This window comes from Syngnathus scovelli, chromosome 17 (genome assembly GCF_024217435.2).
Source record: "Syngnathus scovelli strain Florida chromosome 17, RoL_Ssco_1.2, whole genome shotgun sequence".
Lineage (NCBI taxonomy): Eukaryota > Metazoa > Chordata > Actinopteri > Syngnathiformes > Syngnathidae > Syngnathus > Syngnathus scovelli.
The window spans coordinates 6,851,776-6,873,107 of record NC_090863.1 but is presented as its reverse complement, the minus strand read 5'-3'; the positions used below and the strand labels follow the sequence as shown (position 1 = coordinate 6,873,107).

At 52.2% G+C, this 21,332-nt stretch overlaps 3 protein-coding genes across 5 annotated transcripts; 2 read left to right on the top strand and 1 right to left on the bottom strand.

Moving 5' to 3' along the window:
• Positions 1 to 649: 649 nt before the first annotated feature.
• On the top strand, positions 650 to 7,171 carry lamc2 (laminin, gamma 2). The gene is made up of 20 exons (XM_049748310.1): positions 650 to 809; positions 1,435 to 1,510; positions 1,588 to 1,712; positions 1,788 to 1,919; positions 1,989 to 2,178; positions 2,565 to 2,677; positions 2,741 to 3,124; positions 3,256 to 3,489; positions 3,569 to 3,714; positions 3,788 to 3,944; positions 4,027 to 4,232; positions 4,339 to 4,418; positions 4,490 to 4,627; positions 4,700 to 4,844; positions 4,920 to 5,069; positions 5,251 to 5,365; positions 5,454 to 5,650; positions 5,922 to 6,071; positions 6,137 to 6,236; positions 6,356 to 7,171. Exons 1-20 carry the CDS (start codon positions 752 to 754, stop codon positions 6,607 to 6,609), a joined length of 3,150 nt encoding a protein of 1,049 aa, XP_049604267.1. The 5' UTR covers positions 650 to 751; the 3' UTR covers positions 6,610 to 7,171.
• Positions 7,172 to 7,174: 3 nt separating this feature from the next.
• nmnat2 (nicotinamide nucleotide adenylyltransferase 2) lies at positions 7,175 to 10,541 on the bottom strand. The gene is made up of 11 exons (XM_049748328.2): positions 10,338 to 10,541; positions 9,831 to 9,919; positions 9,559 to 9,626; positions 9,422 to 9,500; positions 9,192 to 9,318; positions 9,053 to 9,133; positions 8,939 to 8,983; positions 8,747 to 8,823; positions 8,522 to 8,623; positions 8,390 to 8,457; positions 7,175 to 8,240 (listed from the first exon to the last, which is right to left on the bottom strand). Exons 1-11 carry the CDS (start codon positions 10,420 to 10,422, stop codon positions 8,138 to 8,140), a joined length of 924 nt encoding a protein of 307 aa, XP_049604285.1. The 5' UTR covers positions 10,423 to 10,541; the 3' UTR covers positions 7,175 to 8,137.
• Positions 10,542 to 11,123: 582 nt separating this feature from the next.
• LOC125985450 (ATP-dependent 6-phosphofructokinase, platelet type) lies at positions 11,124 to 19,989 on the top strand. Of its 3 annotated transcripts, XM_068648691.1 has the most exons (23): positions 11,124 to 11,463; positions 12,690 to 12,763; positions 13,385 to 13,462; positions 13,546 to 13,735; positions 13,800 to 13,965; positions 14,033 to 14,077; positions 14,163 to 14,271; positions 14,433 to 14,528; positions 14,604 to 14,696; positions 14,762 to 14,887; positions 14,973 to 15,037; positions 15,146 to 15,215; positions 15,669 to 15,815; positions 16,218 to 16,288; positions 16,358 to 16,445; positions 17,185 to 17,337; positions 18,086 to 18,238; positions 18,437 to 18,601; positions 18,761 to 18,822; positions 18,893 to 19,004; positions 19,164 to 19,263; positions 19,333 to 19,438; positions 19,551 to 19,989. In XM_068648691.1, exons 1-23 carry the CDS (start codon positions 11,364 to 11,366, stop codon positions 19,705 to 19,707), a joined length of 2,526 nt encoding a protein of 841 aa, XP_068504792.1. In that variant the 5' UTR covers positions 11,124 to 11,363; the 3' UTR covers positions 19,708 to 19,989. The 3 variants fall into 3 exon arrangements, with proteins under 3 accessions (XP_068504792.1, XP_049604272.1, XP_049604271.1); XM_049748315.2 differs by lacking the exon at positions 17,185 to 17,337 and having other exon boundaries at positions 11,128 to 11,463; XM_049748314.2 differs by lacking the exon at positions 18,086 to 18,238 and having other exon boundaries at positions 11,128 to 11,463.
• The last annotated feature ends 1,343 nt before the right edge of the window (positions 19,990 to 21,332 follow it).

Genomic DNA, 21,332 nt, shown 5'->3' with positions numbered 1-21,332 from the left:
CCAGCTTTTCCAAAGGTGGCCATTCTGTTTCCGCCACGGACGGACGGAGTGGATTCATCCGCCTTCACCTCTTGTTAAAGGATGGAGGACCGCAAGATGACGGGTTGGGACTGAACGAGCATTTTTTTTTCCCGAAGCCTCCAGCAACACGTGCATGTGTGGGCGTGTGTGCTCAGGGTGAGGCGTTGGCATGGTAACTGGCTGGGGTGTGAGCATGTTGTCTGGACTTGTGGGAGCAGCGAATTAGTGTGTGTGCATGCGTAAGCGTGAGTAAATGTGACTGTGTGTCGAGTCAGGGGACGGATGGGGGGGGGGCTTTCCCACTCCCACAAACACACACGTCGTGTATTGCACAAAGATCATTTAACTTGACCACTGCTTGGTCTGTTCCCCATCGGCCCCTGCCGGAGTGCCATGGGCCTTTCAGGGCCAGGTTGACGGACGGGCCGCTCACGGAACATGGCCCGGGTTCCGTAGCGGGTGGAAGTTGAAACGGCTTCCGACTGGTTGCTTGTGTTTGTTTGACTCCAGGTCGTGCTCATCAGACATGTTAGGTACTTGAAGGTGTTGAAATAAAACAACGCCCAGCAAACACTCATGCTAGACTGTATGTCACTATGGCCGGCCTGCCCTAACACGCTGCAGTCATGCGCACACACACACACACATACACACACACGAACACAGTTTTTAAAAGCAGAGCGTGTGTGACTTTGAGGAGGACTTATAGGCGCGGCGTGAAGAAGTCGACATGAGGATTTCAATCTTTGTACTTTTCTTTGTGCTTGGTGTCGTCGCGGCGACCGAAAGTAAGTGTCACTTTGTTAGCGTAATGACAACAGCCACGTTTGGGCGATTACAACTTGACCCTTGACCTTTTGGGTCACTTAGACTTGTATGAGTACTTTGATTACAGTACTTACAGTCCACTTTGTTTGCCGCTTTTATTTACTTTGAAATACTTCCACACGGCTGACATTATTCCTTTACTTGCTCGCTGACTTTGACTTGACTTTGTGTGCTAGGTTAAGTGTCACTTTGCCGCAGGAGGTGCTGCTGTAAAAGTATTAATGAGGAATCAGTTTCTGGTATCCGCTCCCGTGTCATGAGTACGAGTACAAAGCTGTGGTATCGACCCGATACCCGATAACCCGATACCGGTGCATCCTTACTTTGAACCAGATGTGAGCTCATCCACATTTAAGACATGTCAAGCAGAGGCCGTCGATGTTCTCGCGCTGCTCGCAATCACGGCAGTATTTCGAGTTAATGTGTAAAGGTGCTAAAGGTAGACCGTCCAAAAGTCAAGTGAAGAAGAGAAGTCGAATCTAACTCAAGCCGCGCTAATAAAAGCTTAGAGCTCGGCAGACAGTTGAGGCAACGACCGTCAGCGGGTCCCACCCGTGACCACCTTGGCTTTTGGTGTTCCTCCAGGTTCTGTGAACGACGGATGTGACGGCCAGGGCCACTGCGCCTGCAGAGAAGGAGGACCCTCAGGATGTTCACCCAGGTGCAAAAAAAAAAAAAGTTGATCATTCACCAAAGTGGTCTTATCTTTCTACCGCTCATTGTCGTTCTCCTTTGCAGGGGTCGACGACGGGAACGGCGAGAGACTTCAGCACACGCCTTGTGTTTCTGTTATGGCCACAGCAGCCAATGTTCCCCTCAGCGGACGTATAGCGTCCACAACATCTGGTCGGGCTTTGAGCAGGGTAGGCTTTGCTAGGCAATGTCTACAGGAAGGAACGAAGGAAGGAAGGAAGGCCACTGAACGCTTCACTCCACAGGTCCCGACGGTTGGAAGGCGGCCACCGCTCACGGGGTCACCCCAAAGGACGTGCACTCCCGCTGGTCCCCCAAGTATAAGGACGTGGAGGTGATCTCCGCAAATGGTCTGCCCGTCTACCTGCATGCGCCAGGTACGGATAGACCCAAGCCCCTCAGGCCGAAGCCTCGCCTGTCCTAAACACTTCCTGTCTTTGGCGCAGCTTCTTACCTGGGCGACCAGTTGCTGAGTTACGGTCGCAACTTGTCCTTCTCGCTGCGTCTGGACCGCGGGGTCCGGCATCCGTCCATTGACGACATCATCCTAGAAGGCTCTGGTCTTCGGGTCTCAGCCTCGCTGGGCGACCTGCGCTCTGTCCTTCCCTGCGGGCAGAAGGTCAACTACACTTTCAGGTGGGAATCCCTCCGGCTCGTCTTGGGTCGGGTTCCATCCCGCTGGCGCGGGAGTCTGATCGGTGAGAAGCGTCAACAACATTCCAGGCGCTCCAGCAAGTAGAAACAAAGCAGGAATCCGCGGCGCTCACATGTTTATCTCTCGCCGAGCCTTTTAAATGAAAGCTCGTCTTCATTTTCTTCTTCTCGGTGGGCGGGATTTGTGACATTTTCAAAACGCGTTCCTTGCATGAACTCATTTTTCAGTTCTATGCGGCTAGCCCCAAAAGGTGTGAGACTTGATTTGTAACTCAGGGAGAAGGGGGTGTGGTCAAACGCATACGTCAGCAGTGAGGACTTAGACATTGGACGTTTGAATGACCCCGTGTCGCGCTCTCTTGGGTCAGATTGGACGAGCAGCCTAGCAGCAAGTGGTACCCTCAGCTCACCCCTTTCCAGTTCCAGACTCTGCTCCAGAACCTGAGCGCCATCAAGATACGGGCCACCTTCGGCGACAGAGGTGAGGTCCAACCCGTGCATCCCGGACGCGGCGTCGTTCTCTTAACCTGCGGTTTGTCTCCAGGCCGCGGATACCTCGACAATGTCAAACTGGTCTCGGCGAAGCGAGGGGACGGCGTCCCGGCCCACTGGGTACGGACCTGCGACTGTCCGCCGGGTTACGAGGGCGACTTTTGCCAGCGATGCTCGGCGGGTTTCAAACGCAAACATCCAGTGGACGGCGCGTTCAGCACCTGCAAGCCCTGCGACTGCTCGGGGGGCGACTGCGACCCGCAAACGGGCGACTGCTATCCTGCAGACGACACGGAGACCTGCTCGGACGGCTTCTACTGGGACTTCTGGATTCGCCGCTGCATCCCCTGCCCCTGTGCCGAGGGAATGTCGTGTTCGACGCTTCCTGGCTCCACGCAGCCGCAGTGTCACGAAAACTGTCCACCCGGAACCACAGGTAGGGTCCGCCTAGATTAGACAAAACAGGATGTAACGGGACTTCTCTACGTGGCATCACGGGGGCGTGTACTCCCCTCGGACCCCATCCACTCGTTGGCGCTGAAGGTGCGGTTTCGTGTATGTGCTCAGGCCTTCGCTGTGACCAGTGTCAAGAAGGTTTTTACGGCTCGCCAGGAGGGGGCGCCGGAGGCTGGCGGCCGTGCCAACCTTGCCAGTGCAACGGCCACATTGACGTCGGCGTGGCGGGAAGTTGCGATCGAATCAGCGGCGAATGTCTCAAGTGTGTCAACAACACAACGGGTCCCCGCTGCGGGGTCTGCTTGCCAAACTTTTATCGCCGCCTCCTTACCGAGGCCTGCAGACGTAAGCCACATTCGCCGAGTTGACACACTGGCGATACGTCGACGCTCACGTCAGCTTTGCCTGTATTCCGGCTGCACAGCATGCGACTGCGATCTTCGGGGCTCCGAGTCGGCGCAGTGCGACGTCGACGGTCGCTGTCGCTGCCGAGCAGGTTTCGACGGTCCGAAGTGTCAGGCGGGGGGTCTGCGCGAGTGTCCCACCTGTTTTAACGGACCCAAAACCAAGGTGAGCGCTGGCCTAGGGTTGTTCTCGTCCCGCAAGCCACGTCCGGCCGTCTTTGCTAATGAGTGCCTCGCAGATGGAGGAATTGGCCTTCAAACTTCGGCGGTTGGAAGAGGCCAACTCTCAGACGGGTGGCGGACAGGGTACTAGCAACATTGGCAATGCAGAGGCTGTGCTAAGTGCGGCCGAGAAGATGACAAACGACCTGGAGGGAGACGCGGAGAGGATGACAGGTGGGTCGTCGCTTGCCGAGAACATTTGGACTACTCGTGAGAGATCGGGCGTTGTCCAAGTCTCACTTGTGATGTTTAACAGACCTAGATAAAAGGCTTCTGGACAGTCTCAAGTCCATCAACCGCACTCGCCTTGCCGAGGAACAAGACATCCAGAACGTGGCCGATGCCGCTGGTGACATCCGAAAACGCCAGCAGACTTTTGTGACCAAAATGGATCAGCTTTGGGATTTCATGGACGACATGAAACGCAAACTGGACGAGGGCAAGACAGTACTTCGCTCAGCTGTAAGACCTTTGGCCGCGTCGTTGAGTTTGCATTGATGCAAGTGGGCACAGTGGGGGGCTGACACAAAGGGACAATGAGTAAATCTTATTCTTCCGGCTTCTTCAGGAGTTACCGGCGGGAGATTCTCCTCTGCTTCCAAATACGCTCTCCTCATTGGCGCAGGCAGCGACAACCTTGGCTGATAAGTGCGTGCACCAGACACTCATCAACAGCATCGTGGCCGACCCACTTGCTTATTTCAGTCTTCATCTGTCAGACATCAGACCAAGGCGACAGCGGTGGAACACAGTGCCAATGAGGCTCTCGCCGACTCTGAGAAAAGTCTGGCGCTGGTCAAAGGTCTTCTCAGCAAAGGGAACAATGTCAAAGACTTGATCGGAGGAGCGAAAACTGTGTACGTCTATCTTTTGCTCCATCGAGCCTTGAACAGGGAGCAGCATCTCATTTTGCTCCGCATGCTCCTTAGTTACGACGGGATGGTGCCACGGGTCAAGACTTTGGATAACCGGGCCGTGCGCTTGAGTGACGAGGCGGTGGATGAAAGCAACAGGGCCAACGGCATGCTGGGAGACATCAAGAAGATGGCCGGAGAAATCCCGCCCGCCCTGACGGTCAGTCAATCAGAGTCAAAGTATCCATTTTATGACTTGAAGCCCCTTTGCATCCTAACGCGTAGTTGCTCTCAGGGGGACACGAACGCCATGGCGGCCAAGCTGGACCTCCTGAGGAAGGTAGTGGACGAGAATGTGGCGGGCTTCACAGCGTTGCGCGATGACATCGGGCGGGACACGGTGGCCGCCGAGGATCTGCTGGAGCGCGGGAGGAATGCCATGCAGGTAAGCAGGCGAGCATTGCACCAATTCACGTCGTGGTCCTGATTGGCGAGCGCATCAGCAAAGAGGGTCAGTTCCTTGAGGTGCACCATCAATTTGTCCATCAGCAAGCAGCCCTCTGCCAAAGTTTACTGTTTTATCCTCGAAATCGCCAGCTAGTAGATTGTGAGCGTGACTCTCGCAGGACATCGACACGCTGACAGGCCGAGTGGATGCCGCCCATGCCGACACCAAGGGGGCGCTGCAGCGCATCAACAGCAACACCAATCAACTGGACACCGCCCTCGGTACTCTGAGAGGTAAACAGAAAATCACACGCGCAGAAACAAGTCGCCTCACTCCTAGCCCGTCCGTCTTCACCGTCCTCAACATCCTGTCCCTCCTCAGGCTTTGACCAGCAGATCGCCGACAACCAAGCGCTGGCGGACGCCGCCATCAAGCGACTTCCTGCCATCAACGCGACCATACAGCAGGCTGCCAAGAACAATGCAAAGACTCGGGTCCTGCTGGACGCCGTGTCTGCCGACTCCGACGGGGCCATGGCGTCCATCAACCGGCTGGAGAACCTGATCCCCGGTCTGGAGGTGCGTAGCATAACGTGCTGGCGTCGAAGCTAAGCTAATGCAAGTGTGGAGACTCTCATGCTCCACGTTCAAAGAGAAGGGAAAGGAGCCCCTTTGATTGGCTGTGATGGTCATTGGCCTTGGCCACTCCAACCAGGATGCAGACCTCACTCTGGCTGATCCGTCGGCCTGCGCCGGTGTGCGAAATGACCAAGCCCTGAGCAGACTGGCTCCATGCGCCGTGCGGCCCCCATACTTGGCATAAAGTGATGAAAAATGTTTGACCCGCTAGGAAGGGATCGAGTTGACGCCGCAACTCGTGAGCGACATCAGCAAATTTAACGACGACGCCAAGGCACTGCGGGTGCTGGCGGATGACGTCCGCACAGAAATCATGGACGAGCTGGACGATGCCAGGAACCTGGAAGCGGACGCCGTGCAGGTAAGACAGCGGCCGGCGGAAAGGCAGCGACAGCAAAGTGACGCCTGCGTTTGACTCGCCCACAGGCCGGTGATGTCGCCGCCGGCGCAATGAGGAACGCCAAACAGGCCAGAGACGACATAGGAAAAATGCTGCGGGACATCGCCAGTGGGCTGGCCGCCGTCGGTAAGAAACACACTCAAATTGTTGGTGATAAAACACAAAAGACGTTTTGAAAATGAGAAAGATGATTATGGCCACAGTTGGGCCTCGCTGGGAACTTTAACCTCCTTGCTGTTCCACAGACAAACCGGGAACGTTGGACCCGCGCCGCCTTCAGGAGCTGGAGGAGTTGGTGGCGGCGGGCCGCCAGGACGTGCAGACGAAACTGGAGCCTCAGCTGAGGGATGCGTTGGATCGTGAGGTGGCGCAGCGCCGCCTGCTGGCCATGTTGGACAGGGACATTGACGCCATCTTGTGGGACATTGCCAACCTGGAGGACATCTTGAAGACCGTGCCCAGTGGATGCTTCAACAGCCCCCCCATTGAGAAGGCCTGATACAACCTCACCACACCTGGCCCCGCCTGTCGTTTTTTCAGACGACATTCGGTGGTGGAAGCTCCTCCCCTTTTCAGAGTCACACACATACACACACATATGTGCACATTCTCGTGTGCTCAAGTCTCCATTTTGTTTGCCCCCATTTCTCTTGTTGCACAACCAACTATGGGCTGATTGGCCGCCGATAAGCGTTTTCGAACATTCGTGCTTAATTTTGCCTTCTGTAAACCCACCAAAAGTTGGCAAGGCCATTCAAGAAGACCAGATGCTTGTCTCTTCTGACACCTCTAATCACAAAAGACCGAGCGAAGGCCTTTGATGGCATGGGAATGATTTCTGGACAGCTCGAAACATGCTTTGAATTTGCTGGGGAGTTAAAAAAATTACTTTTGGAGGTGCGGCCATTCTGCCGAGAGCCAAGGGACACGCACAGACGCCTGCCACGAGGTTCCTATTTGTCTATTTTGAGAATAAGCTCTGCTGCTGAAGTGTGAGCTGATCGATTGTCAAGCGATGAATACCATCGGTATGGGATGGAATAAAAGGCTGCAGACCCAAATGGTGGTTTTGTCTTGAAGTTTAATAAATCCATCAAAGTCATGCCACAAGCACAAGCGGAGTGTCAACATGCTGCACGCTCAACACCAACACGGACAAGCACGCTTCGCTTTCAAAAGCCAACCCTTGGCTTCCACCCTGTTTTGGAAAAACGCATTCTTGCCCAAAATTCCCCCCCAGTGGAGCAGACTGGAAAAGGCTCACTGTCACTCGAGCGGTAGGGATGAAGGCAGAGCCACACCTGAAATTGTACACTTTTACGCTGGCTGTAAAAACAAACAACTAAAGGCTCTCATTGGTGTCCAAATAAGCGTTGCTTTGGGACCAGGCCGGGAAGGGAAACCACAACATGTCTTCCGAAAGGAGCAAAGTGAACGAGAATTGAAGTCAGCGGGCAATGTGTTAAGTGCAGTACCAGGTCGTGCCACAAAACGGGGGGGCAGCGATGAGCTCTACTCCAAGACATGCGGCGTAATTAAGAGCAAAGAAGCTCTTGAGTTCCAAGTTTGTTATTTAAATGCCCCATTTGGAGGTTCGCCTGCTCCGTTTGTGTTAGCTGAGCCTCAAATTTTAAACCAAATGGGAATATTTCAGCGGACTGAACTTTGTGGATTACCATGGCCTGAGTGGTTTCAATCTGCCCGGACTTTGTTTTGGAGCTTTTGGAGTCCTGGGCTTTTGTGTTCAACGTTAGCGTGCACTTTCCTCAGACAGAATCATACCATATGGTCGGGTTGTGGCGTTGCCTTCACTCCTAACTGTCACCCAGTCAAGCCCACGCTGCCTCTGGTGTGGAGAACATGCAGAAAAGTTGGTGAATGCGTCGAAGGACACGGGGGGACCAAAAAATGTTTTGGAGTCTCCGGTGCGATGCGGGTGGGTGTGGAAATGGCCCAAGTGGCGCGGTCGGCGGGGAGACGTGTTAGCGGGCGCCGGCTAGCACACGCGTGCTGCGCTGCAGCAGTCTCTATCCCGAGGCCTTGATGTAAAGCTGCGTGTTGAGGATGTAGTCGATGACGGGCTGACACAGGTAGTCCACCACGTGTCCGTCGCCGTGCTGCAGCGCCAGCCTGCGCACAACAGCCACAGACCCGTCACAACCAGTACCGTATATTTTTGCGTTGTGCCCCCTGGAGGTCTGACAACAACCGACTCCCTCCTCTCCCTCACCGCCTTGCACGTCGCTGATCCTTCCTCTAAATTTGGCCGTTTAGCTCACCTGCTCTTGGTGGAGCTGACCTGCGCCATGGGATGCTCGCCGTTGTCCTCAACCACCACAATGTTGTCCTGAGAGAGGGCAGACGACGGCGGGTCAGAAAGTGGCGGCGGAACCCGGGACACGAGAGCCAACCTGGTGTTTGCGTAGCACCGGCGACTGCTTCATGATGCGCTCTGTGTTGGCGCCGTCACGAGGGACCACCACCAGGCCGAAGTCGCCGACGATTACCTCCATCTGCAAACGCGGACACACACGCTCGCTGACCTTCGGTCGACTCAACATGTGATCTGCAGAACTCTTTTATGCGGGTGGTGACGGAAAAGACGGGCTGAGGTAGGAAGGGTGGGGGGTGCTTACATCACTGTCCTTCCACAGGCCAGGGATGCAGAAGGATTCTAGGAGGTCACTTCCACACAGGAGCAAGATGCGCAACTCTACACGCCACAGTCGAAGGGAGGCAGCAGGAAGGAAGGAAGGGCGGGAGGGAGGAAGGAATGAGACACGCCCTCAGTCAAGCACTTGTACACACGTCGCACCACCACTACTCACCGATCTCCTCATACGTCAGGCTGGGTCCCAAGTTGGCGTTTTCATCTAAGGCCAGCAAGGTGAAAGTCAGCGACAAAGGCGCGCAAAACTGGGATGGGCGTTGCCCACACTCACCGATGAAGGCGAAGCGTTCCATGTGAGGACGCACGCAGCACACTTTGCCCAAACTCTCGCTCAGCTTCCCCCAAAGTTTCACTGCAAACCGGAAATACCTCGTCACAGTCCTCGTTGCCATCGTTGCTGGCAGACTTACCCGAAGTGGCCTTGCGGTTCAGGTTGTTGCGGTTCTGGTAAAGGGGCGGAGACCGCGTCTGCGGTTGTCCGACGACGGGCGTGGACGACGGCGTGTTGACGTTGGACAGAATGCAACCCGTCACTCGCTAGGAGGGCAAGGACATCATTGGGAAGCAAATCCAGCCGGGAATTCCTGCGCCTAGGATTCCCGCACATGGCCTGGATGCTAGGTGTTAAAGGAAGCCTCACCTTCATCAGATCTCGGTGGTGCTCCAGGACGCTGCAGGTGGGCTGCCAAGTCTCCTGGTAACACTCCCAGGGGTCGACCCTGCGGCCACGGGAGGAGGCTTTAGCGCGGGCGGCGGAGGCGGCGGCGGGCGACTAACCTGATCCAATCGGACGACTGCACGGCCAGCTGACACATGGTCAGACGATGCCTGCTGGACACCAGGCCCTGAGCGGCACACGACGACAATTTCAATTTGGCACCATTGTGTCAACCCTCCCCAAAGTTCCCAAAGGATGACACAACGACATCATGGCGGCAGATCAGAAGGGACCAGTGTGCTAACCTGGCCTGTTCTACCCCTCACGTTGGATTTCAAGCTCCCCCCCACGTCCAGTCATCATCAACAACAACATGTTTCGGCCTACTCACAGCTTTCCCATACGAGTCGTGCACCGGCGAAATGATCCCTCCGATCACGATGAAACGGCCACTTTTGTGCAGGTGCTCCCTTGCCTTTTCTGCACGCACACACACACACAGAAATTCAAAGACCCTCGACATCAAGCTACAGTGCGTTTGATTGGCTCTTTCTGAGCATTGCTTGTTTATGTTCATTTTGACAGCTTGCGCATTTTCTCATTTTCGAAGATGAAGATGAGGAGCTCGCCGTAATTATTGCTTTGTGGGCTGCGTCATATCACGGGCGGGGTTGGGGGTGCACGCTGGCTGGCGTTGTTTTCAAGGCCCATCTGCGTCGCTAGTTACTGGCCTGAGCGCTCGCGGCGACAACACGACGCGTTCAACGAGAAGGATCGCTTTCAGCACCGGGAAGGTGGACAGCGACGAGCGCGGCCGAACAGGCAAAAGCCGGCCGCCTGGGATGTTTTTTTTTTTTTTTGACGTCACAACGTGCCATTCTCCCACACAAAGGCTTACCGAACATATGGATGTGTCCCTTGGTGATGGGATTGAAGCTGCCGCACGATAGCAGGATCACGTGACTTTTGCTGCTCTCTGGCATGGCTGATTCTGGTCGCGGTTCTGGTTCTGGCTTGTGAAGCGGCGGCAGACGATGCAGAGCGAAAGGCGAGGTCTCCTGGTCTGCGGCAGGATGATGGGGGAAGTGACGTCACCGCTTTCAAGAGACACCGTGCTGACGTAAACAAGGACGAGTCCAAAAGTTTTTTTTATTCATTCTCATCTTTAAACATGTATTTCTGGTAGAAATTACCGCTGAATGCTGATTTGTCAAATATGGACCATTACTGAATGCTATGGATTGGAATTCGGAGAATGTGCACCAAAAACAAGCCAAAAAAGACACTTGGGTTTATGTTTACTTGAACGTAGCCAAGATATGGATGTGGACGTTATGATATACATTTTTTATTTCGAACCCATGAGCTTATGGGGTGGTGGAGGCCACCCGAGAAGACGGAGCTCCCGCCCCCCGCGCGTGCAGGCAAGCAATCAGAATCGCTTGCAAAATGTTGACGTCCAATGGCTGGGGTAAATGAAAGCCCTGACGTCTTTGGATAGTCGGATCTTTGCCGAGCCTCCGGCAATTTAGCAGACCTTAAGGTGACACGAAGTCTCACTTTGATATTTTTTCTTCTCGCGACTCTTGCGTGAACATCAACATGACTGACAATAATTTTAAAAGCACTGGTGTTTATTCTAGCGTATGTTGCATGTCGACTTGAATAACTGGTGAATTGTTTTTCCAGTTGAAGCTGGGTTAGCCTCGTAAAGGCATGGTGAGCCATCGTAACTCTGCTTAAAGCTTTGCAATTGGGGGCGGCACCCACTGCAGTCGCTCCAGCTTCCTTGCTTGGCTGCTCGCTCGCTCCATCCGAGCGGGCCCCGCTGTCATCCCTGCTGTCGGCAACTTGCTGCACACTACCAAGAGGAGAAGAAACGAGAAGGGAGAGAACATCGAGTAGGAAGGAGACCAGCCAAGACATGTCGGCCCCCAAGCGACAAGACACCCGCAAGCTCTTCGAGAACTTGTCCGGCCAAGGAAAGTCCATCGGGGTGCTTACCAGCGGCGGAGATGCCCAAGGTGAGAGCCGCGACTCCCGGCTTCCATTTGCAGACAAGTTGGGAGGGGGATGGGGGGTCGAGCGCCTTCATCCTTTAATTATGAACATTTTCTTGCCTCTTTTTGAAGTGCCATAATTTCAAAATGAGGCAAAAAAAAAAAAAAAAAAAACTACTCATTTGGCCGCGCTCATTACTTATCTCGTTGCATCAAAGCCAGACAGTTTTAAATTGACAGCTTTTCTTGGTGAACACTCCGACACTCCGGGGTCTTTTCGTGTTGTCACTGAATCAATTTGAAGAAAAAGCCGCAGTTTGCGTCCAGATGATTAGGAGAAGTGACGTCCGATAATGGAATTATGCCGTCTGTGCAGCAAGTGAATGCCAGAAAACGTAGGTGTGTTAGAGACTGCACCAAAAAAAAAAAAAAAAAAAAGAAAAAAAAATCCCTAGCCCTAGTACACTTATAATTATTAATAATTCAAAGGACTATATTTTACTATCAATAAATGTAAGTGTTTTCGCTGGGGAGGTTTGGTGTGGTTTTTAATCGTGTTTTATTGGGAGGTTACGCAATAGCATTGTTTAAACGCGCACGCACGCACACGTACGCGCGCGCGTCCACATCAACAAGTGCTGCTTCGATTAAAAAGAAAATCCGTCCGTTCACGAGAAACCGATTTGCACTTACGAACAAAAATCTTTTAAATCAGAATAATGTCCTTTTATTTTTTTTTAACGAATGTCGATTTTTTTGTTTTTAGGTGTTAAGAATTCGTGTCACACAAACGCGGACGATGAGTGCGTCATGTCAACACCATGGAATACACTTGTTTCCGTTATTTGACTTTCACAAAAAGAGAAACTGTGTTGGCTCAGACTAGACTCTGCTTTTACGCTGAAGGCAAGCGAGGTTGGTTTCTGGTGGGGGGCGCATGATAGCTTGACGCACGCTTTGGAAAAGCGACGCAGCGCCTACGTGAGGAGCAGCAAGTTTTCGAGGCAATGAATGGACGCACGCACGCGCACAGACACGCGCCCTCTCAAACCATGATGGTGCATGCGCGCGTGTTCGTGACACCACATTTTTGTGTTGTCCGTATCGTGGAGATGCTTCTAGGCAGCACAATAGTAAATATTAATCTGAGTTCTTTGGATTTGCATCCAACGTGTGATTTCAGGCCACATACCTTATTAGTTTTATTTTGAAAGAAACACTAACGTAAGTTAATTTTCTTTTTTTCTCAGGGATGAACGCGGCAGTCCGGGCGGTGGTCCGCATGGGAATTTATGTGGGAGCCAAAGTCTACTTTATACATGAGGTCAGATAGCAACACAATATAAAAATATGAAACAAGTGCCTAAAATGCGCAAATATGCAAAGCGTGACACTGCCTCGAGCTCTCCGAGTGGCAACTTTGAGGAGCCATCCCGGTTTCAGCGTCGGCTAATTGGATCAAGGTCCTGATCCTCGCTGACTCCACTTTTTTTCTTCGGCAAGAGTCCAAACACGCACTCGCTCGCTCGCTCAGCCCCTCTTGCTGCTTTTACTTTGGCGGGTGGGCGGGCATACAGCTTTTGTTTTCCCCCCAATAAATGTTACGTAGTGTTTCTGATGACTCAACGGAGAGATTTGATTAATCAGAACGACAACATGATTAGGAAGCTCGATTTTCATCGCTAATGAAGACAAGCAACATCCCGCCGTACAAATTGCATCTGTCTTTTTTCAGGGGAATCAAACTTGCGTGCTCTCAGGCCGTAAATAACCATTATTTGAAGAAAGGTCTTTCGGGACGGTGATGTGATTGGAGTAGGCAAGCTTCAGATGCGCTATCAATGCACCACAGAGTGTGTCTCTCTGTGTTTCTAATGCACATCCAATATCGATATCGCCCAAAGTGAGCGACCGCATTGAATGTGAGCAAAGTGGCGTCCCACAGGGCTACCAGGGCATGGTGGACGGCGGCGCCAATATCGAGGAGGCGTCGTGGGAAAGCGTCTCCAGCATGTTGCAAGTGGTGAGCGCAGCGCAGCCGTTGCTTAACCAGCCAGGTGGCAAATGCTCCCTCTTGACCTTTGGCCCCGCCCCTAAACCCCGCAGGGCGGCACGGTGATCGGCAGCGCTCGTTGCAAAGCGTTCCGCAACCGCGAGGGTCGCCTGGAGGCCGCGCGCAACCTGGTGCTGAAGAACATCAGCAACCTTTGCGTCATCGGCGGAGACGGAAGTCTGACCGGGGCCAATCTCTTCCGGGAAGAGTGGAGCGGACTCCTGGACGAGCTAGTGCAGAAGGGTGGGTGAGACCTTCACCACACGGAATGGAGCACACGGAAAACACTCCCTTGTTACTTTGGCAGGCGCAATCGGCGAGGAGGCAGCACGCAGCAACTCGGTCCTACACATCGTGGGCATGGTGGGCTCCATCGACAACGACTTCTGTGGCACCGACATGACCATCGGGACCGACTCGGCGTTGCACCGCATCATCGAGGTGGTGGACGCCATCATGACCACGGCTCAGAGGTACGCCTGCAAACGCACGCTCAGCCGCCACTTTGGTATTGACTTTTTACTTTCCGCTCGCGTCTAGCCACCAGAGGACCTTCGTGCTGGAGGTGATGGGTCGACACTGCGGGTAGGTGCCGGCCCGGCTAGATGGCCGCCAGCCCGGCCAGATGGCCACCATGGCTGTATCACATGGGACGATGTGCCATGTGCAGATATCTGGCGTTGGTCAGCGCTCTGGCCTGCGGAGCTGACTGGGTGTTTTTTCCTGAAATGCCTCCTGAAGACGGCTGGGAGGACAACATGTGCCAGAAGCTCTCTGAGGTAACAGCTCACGCTCTCACACAGTACGTGACAAGCAAATCTTGATATGGCCTCTTCTGGACCAAGCGTTGCGCCACAGATTTACTAAACACAGAGTTAGCAAAGACTAAAAACGAGATGGGAAACCTGACTTGCAGTCATGCATGTTCTTGTCTTATCAGAACCGCGCTGACAAGAAGAGACTCAACATCATCATCGTGGCTGAAGGCGCCATTGACCGCCACAACAAAGCCATCACGCCCGACTACATCAAAGATGTAAGTCCTCTCGAGACGCAGAGGCGCTAGCGCTACAGACATCACGTGCAGCCATTTTGCCAATGTGCCCGTTAGCTGGTGGTGCGCAACCTGGGCTTCGATACCAGGGTGACCATCTTGGGCCACGTGCAGCGAGGAGGAACCCCGTCGGCCTTCGACAGGATCCTGGTAAGACGCGTCGCTCCGAAACGCGGAGCGTGATGCTAAATGCCGACCCTGCAACCTCGCTACAGGCTAGCCGGATGGGCGTGGAGGCAGTGCTGGCCTTGCTGGAGGCCTCTGCTGGCACGCCCGCCTGCGTGGTGTCGCTGGTGGGCAACCAAGCTGTGCGCTTGCCCCTCATGGAGTGCGTGCAGATGGTAAGACCACCGGCCCGGCCCCTCGTGCCATTTTTTGATGAGAAGCTGGGATACCACCATTTTGTGTGTGTGTGTGTGTGTTCAGACACAGGAAGTGCAGAAGGCCATGGATGAAAAGAAGTTTGAGGACGCAGTCAGGCTGCGGGGCAGGTATTTTATTTATCATGAAACAAAACATTTGGAAGCGGGAGCAGCGTAATGTCCGTTGAACTGAAGTCATCCTTTTAAATGATGGGGATGTGTTTGTCTCCTTTGCAGGAGCTTTGAGAACAACCTGACCACGTACAGACTTCTCTGCAACCACAAGGGCGACTCGGAGCTTCCGCACGTAAGCACCGATTTTGACGGCAGCTATAGCGCAAACGTTTGCGGAAAGATGTAACGAATCGGACGTCATGTGTCTCCCCTTCAGCCGCTCTGACACATGTTAACGATAGCCCAGCGAGGTACTTCCTGCACAGGTGCATCGGGGGCCACTCATATGAGGGGCGGAGCTATTGCATGGTTTACATAATTTTTATTAGAATAGTAATTTTATATATATATGTATATATACATTTATACATATATATATAAAAATGGGTTTCAAATATTTGGAAGTTTTTTTTTTTTTCCCATCAAGTGCACATCCTCGTCTTGGCCGTGCACATGACGACACGCGTGCACTTGAATGCGAGTTTTGGGCTTCCTGCTGCTCGGTTGCATCTTGCGGCCCATCGCATGTTTTGAATGCTCACCGCTAAATGCTGCGACCTTTGACAGAAAAGCCTTTCCTTGTCAGAGCTCCTTCAACGTGGCGGTGTTGAACGTGGGGGCGCCCGCCGCCGGGATGAACGCGGCCGTGCGCTCCGCCGTCCGGGTGGGCATCGCCGAAGGCCATAAAATGTTTGCGGTGAGCGACGGCTTCGAGGGATTTTACAAGGGCCAGGTGAGACTTTCTGCATCTTTTTTAGTGAGTTCAGGGTGGGCGGGGTCACAAGTAGTCTGGAACGCGGCAGCAACGCCGTCGCCCAGCTGGGTGCCTCTCTTTGTATTCTGCATTGCTAAGCCCACCCAAGGTCAGAGTGCTAAACTTGGCGTGCTAACGTATGCGCTAACAAATAGCAGCCGGCACTAAATTAAACTCTGCGGAAAGAGACATTCCTCACAGGTCAGTGTAACGAGTGGCACCAGGCAGGAGGAAGTTCAGATAAGCAGAAGAGTAAGGACGCCGCTGTCGTCCCAGCTCGGCTCTGATTCCCAAATTATACAAAGAGCCTGGAAAGTCACTGTTACAGTTACAAGGCTTCAAAGTTGATTGATTTCCACTTTTATTGGTTTGCATGATCAGATCAAGGAGATCAAGTGGGGCGATGTCGGCGGCTGGACGGGACAAGGAGGCTCGCTGCTTGGCACCAAACGGTATGCCTCAATGCACTTGCTGCAACTTTTTTGGGATTAAGTCGACTTTTACCGGGCATGCTGGCGTAGAACACTTCCTGGGAAACATCTGGAGCAGATCGCCCAGCAGATGGCCGCCCACAACATTAACGCGCTGCTTGTCATCGGGGGATTTGAGGTACAAACAAAGATGGCGGCATTTAGCTGTTGCACAGAGCTAATGCTAATGACATATGCTCGCTCATTTGCCAATTGTGCAGCCTGTGTTGTTGCTTTGGTTTGACAAACATGACTGAACATGATCTCATCGTGTGCACATGTTAGGCTTTCAAGACAGGAGTAGGGTTTTAAGACAGGAATAGGGTTTCAAACAAGGGAGGGTATCGCGACAGGGTTAGGGTTGGAGGCCTGGGGTGGGGTTTTAAGTTAGGTTTTTAAACTAGGGTTTCAAGTAACTGTTAGGGCTGGAAGTTTCAAAGGAAAGAAAGATCTTACATGGTTAAGCTTTAAGGTCAGAGTTGGACTTGTAAGCTAGGAATAAGGTTTCAAGAGAGAAATCCACCTTGTCCCTCTGGAGTGTTTTTGTGTATGTGCGCATTGTGATTGGCTCTCTCCCTTTGGCTCCTCCCATCGTTGCACGCCACCCCTGCTATTGTTTGTTTGGTTAATAAAATGTAGATGCGGCCCCTTAGCCGCTTTGTCTTTCATGTGCATGACGCAAGCTCAGCTAGCGGATGCGATTGTTGGCGATGGCATAGCTTAGCCGCTAACTTGTGTTTGGCTTTTCTTTGGTGTCTCTCTCCAAATTCCGCTGAAGGCTCATTTACACGAAACCAATCGCCACTTTGAGAGCTTTCCCTCGTTAAAAAAACTTTTGTCTCGTCTGTGTCCTCGCAAACGGGCTTTGACCCTTGCAGGCCTACATGGGACTGCTGGAACTTTCGGCGGCACGGGACAAATATGGCGAGCTGTGCGTGCCAATGGTGATGGTCCCCGCCACGGTGTCCAACAATATACCGGGCTCGGACCTCAGTATCGGTTGCGATACGGCGCTCAACGCCATAACGGATGTAAGTCGGCATGCACGTGCGTGTGTGCATGTGCATGTGTGTGCCGGCGAGTGCGATGAGTGAGCGCTCACAGCAGACGCCCGCTGCGCTCGTGCCAAAGGCCGCTTGAATTCTTAGTAGGTAAAAGGTCAGCTTTTGACTGCTGCAACTAATCGGTCCTCCAAAACAATTGAAAAGTGCCAAAAAGGTAACTTAGTCAAAGTAGCGCAAAGTAGCGCAAAGTAGCTACGGTCAGGTAAGTGTGTCGCATGCACTCCTGTCAATTCACTTGCGTTTGTTTGGTCAACAGCTGACAAAGAACGAGCGTGCGGGATGGAGTTTGTTGCGATCTCGTGCGTGCGAGGGCACGAGGGAGGGACTGAATGCCATGTTGAAGGAATGGTGTCCTAGCTAAAATAGGATTGCCGCTTTATCAAGTCGCGTCAACACGGTGACGCGTTGACAGACGGCGCGACCGCTCGGTCGAGTGGAGAGAGCCAACACCAAGCCACAAACGCACAAAAAGTCTTGTGCCACACTGCGAGATAACAACATACGTTATCGTGCTACTCGGAGAGGGAAAGACATGAACACACGTACAGCACACAAAGATAGAAAGACAAACAGACATGACGCAAAAAGACAACACACGCTGTAAAAAGAAAGGAATTGACACGTATATATGAACTCTTACGTCATCAAATGACACACACACGCTTAGATGTAGGCACAGCGTAACGAGGCCCGCGGGCGTCCGTGCGTCCGTCAGGGCCTGGAGTCGGTCCTGCAGCTGTATGAGGCTCGCGAGCGCTTTGAAGAGTTTTGCGTGCCGCTGTGCATGCTGCCCGCCACCATTAGCAACAACGTACCCGGCACCGACCTCAGCATCGGCGCAGACACCTCCCTCAACGCTCTCGTGGAGGTAACAGTGCAACCGCCGCCTTTGCCCGCCGTCACCTTGTTGTTGTTGTCGATGTGAAGTCGCCACGGTAACCGTGCCGCGCTGGTCAGCAGGTAAGATGGTCCCGCTTGAACATGGCATTTCTGTCAAGTTGTATTGTTGAAATTTGTGAGGACGAGGAGCCGCTTCGGTGCGTGACGCCGGTGCGCTTGTTGGCAGACGTGCGACCGCATCAAGCAGTCGGCCAGCGGCACCAAGCGTAGGGTCTTCATCATCGAGACCATGGGCGGCTACTGCGGCTACCTGGCCACCGTGGGCGGGCTGGCGGCTGGCGCTGACACCGTCTACATCTATGAGGAACCCTTTGACATCCGAGACCTGCAGGTGGGTCCCGCTGGAGCTCGCGTGCCTTCTCCAAATTTGACAGTACATGGAAAAAAGTGGGCGAGCATGGCTGCTAATCGGATACTCGCAACGAGATGTTTATGTGGCTCAACAGTTTATTTCATCTCGCTAAGTCAAACTGGTTGTTATTCCTTGGAGGGTAACGTGGAACATCTGACGGAGAAGATGAAGACCACCATCCAGAGGGGTCTGGTGCTTAGGTGAGAGGGGCGTGGGGTGCGCTGCGCCTTCTCTGCCAGGGTGCCGATTCAATGTCGTGTTTGTGTGCAGGAATGAGAACTGCAATGAGAACTTCACCACCGATTTCATCTACCAACTTTACTCAGAGGAGGGTCGAGGGGTGTTTGACTGCCGAAAGAACATTTTGGGACACATGCAGCAGGTACGAGCAGCAGCTTTTTGTCATTTAAACTGTTGCATACCTCAGTTGTTTATTTCAATTGAGTTGATGGCTGACATTAATGATGGAGAAACACTTTGGCATTCATGCAGGGCTTTACCGATGTTCTCTACAAAGTGCACACTGAATGTTTTTCCACAGGGTGGCGCTCCGTCTCCCTTTGACAGAAACTTTGGCACCAAAGTAGCGGCCAAAGCAGTCCAGTGGCTCACTAAGACCATGAAGGAGTCTTTCAAAGGAGGTAAAGGGTGGTGCGGCTATCACATGAGCGGGCTCTCGCCGCTTCAAATGTGAATCTTTGGACACGCAGGGCGAGTGTTCGCCAACTCTGAGGACAGCGCCTGCTTGCTGGGCATGAGACGCCGAGCGATGCTCTTCCAGCCCGTGGCGCAGCTCAAAGACGAGACCGACTTTGAGTAAGAACTTTTACTTGAGCGGAAGGCAGCCATTTTGATTCAAAGATTCTTTTTGATTTAGTAACATAAAATTTGGCTGGCAAGACTGACTCCACTCCACCTCCTGTTTCAGACACAGGATCCCCAAGGAGCAGTGGTGGCTGAAGCTCCGCCCCCTGATGAAGATCCTGGCCAAGTACAAGACAAGCTACGATGTGTCCGACTCAGGTCAGCTGGAGCACGTTGGCCGCTTCCGGGCCAAAGAAGGCGACTCCTCGGCCGCTATCTGAACGTCTCATTGGCTGCTGCTATCTTAGGCACATTTAACGAAACACGCGTGCACAAAAAATGATATAGAAAGTCACATGCTGTTACTCTAATTTATTGCAGATGGAATATATTCTCGAATGATGCACTTGAAATGACGTACTGAATGGAGCACTACAAATGTAGCCTTATCTTGTTGTTGTTTTGTCTTTGTTGTTGCTCATGTGTCGCAAATGTTGGTGTGCATAAGAGTTCTGTCCCTTGTGTGTCAGTGTGTGTACACAGTATTAAATCTTTGATTGTGATGTTTTTGTCTTTTTGTCACTCTTTTGCCTTAAAACTGTAGTTGTTATTCAAGACAGTAGATAGCGTCATCGTGCATTGTGTTATTCTGAAGTCCTGGGGGCGTCCTAACTTGTCAGATACACACACAAAAAAAAAAAAGATTTTAAAAGCAAAAAAAGTTGATGTTCCATGATACGTGTCCTTTAAGACAGGTTTTCTGTAATACGTTCCCTGGAGCGCATGTTGTTCACGTTCTGACCACTAGGTAGCAGCACAACATAACATTTCATCTTTAACTACTGCTATTTCTTGCAGTTTTGTCCGAACGCGCTTTGACGAGTAGTAATTATATGTATGACGTATTTGTTGGACAATTTATCAAGAAGGAAAACACGACATTTGATATGACAGATGTAGATCAGCAATAAAAGCGCAGTTTGTCACGGTTGGAAAGGAGCAACCGTTTCCTCTCGTGTCCCGAGTGAAACAAGTTGCCGCTCGATGCTGTCATCACCACGCAACAAATCACAAGTCAGACATTTGACGATTCAGACAGCTGGCACTACTTTTCTCCTCGTCACATATCAGATGACCGCCACGCCGTAATTGTCACGTCTCCAACTATTTATTGTGAATGAAAAAAAAAAAAAGTATGTTAAACTGTATTCATTTGTTTATTTATACATCTCTTCCATTATTTTCATGGTGCAATTAGCGTTTGCGCCATGTTGAGCACATTCGTGACCCCCGACACAAACATGGTGCAACCCCTTAATAGTGCACTAGATAGTGTGCACACTCGGATGCGGCCGCGTCTACCTGTTGCAACACACCTGACTGAAATCTGTGGAAAAGAAGCACGACATCAGACCCTGATGATAAGGAAAAACATGCGGGAAAAAGACCACACGTTGGATAAGATTGTTGATCACCATTAAAGAGAGACGCAAGAGCCTCCTTTGCTATCATTTATACCCCGTTTGGACAAACCCAAAATGGATTGCCAATTCAGAACTAGCTTGTTTGAATTTAATGGACACCACTGTCGGCCACCTTGACGGGAATGACGCCGAGACACCTGTGCAAGGTAATGGACAGCTTGGTTTCATTGTTTTATTTCAGCTTTTGTGTTGATGCTCTTCTTGTATGTATTTGGCGTTTGCATAATTGCCTGAAAAAAAGTTGGAAATATCACATGAAATTGGTTCTTCTTGGAGTTGGATGTGTCCAACAATCCAACTCAATATAATGCTTGTTGTGTTGACTTTCACTCCAAGCTATTTTTCTCCGCTTTTTAGTCATTAACAGTTGTTTTTGATGAAACCACTTGATATTTTTACCCAAAGTTGGCATGTGCTAATCG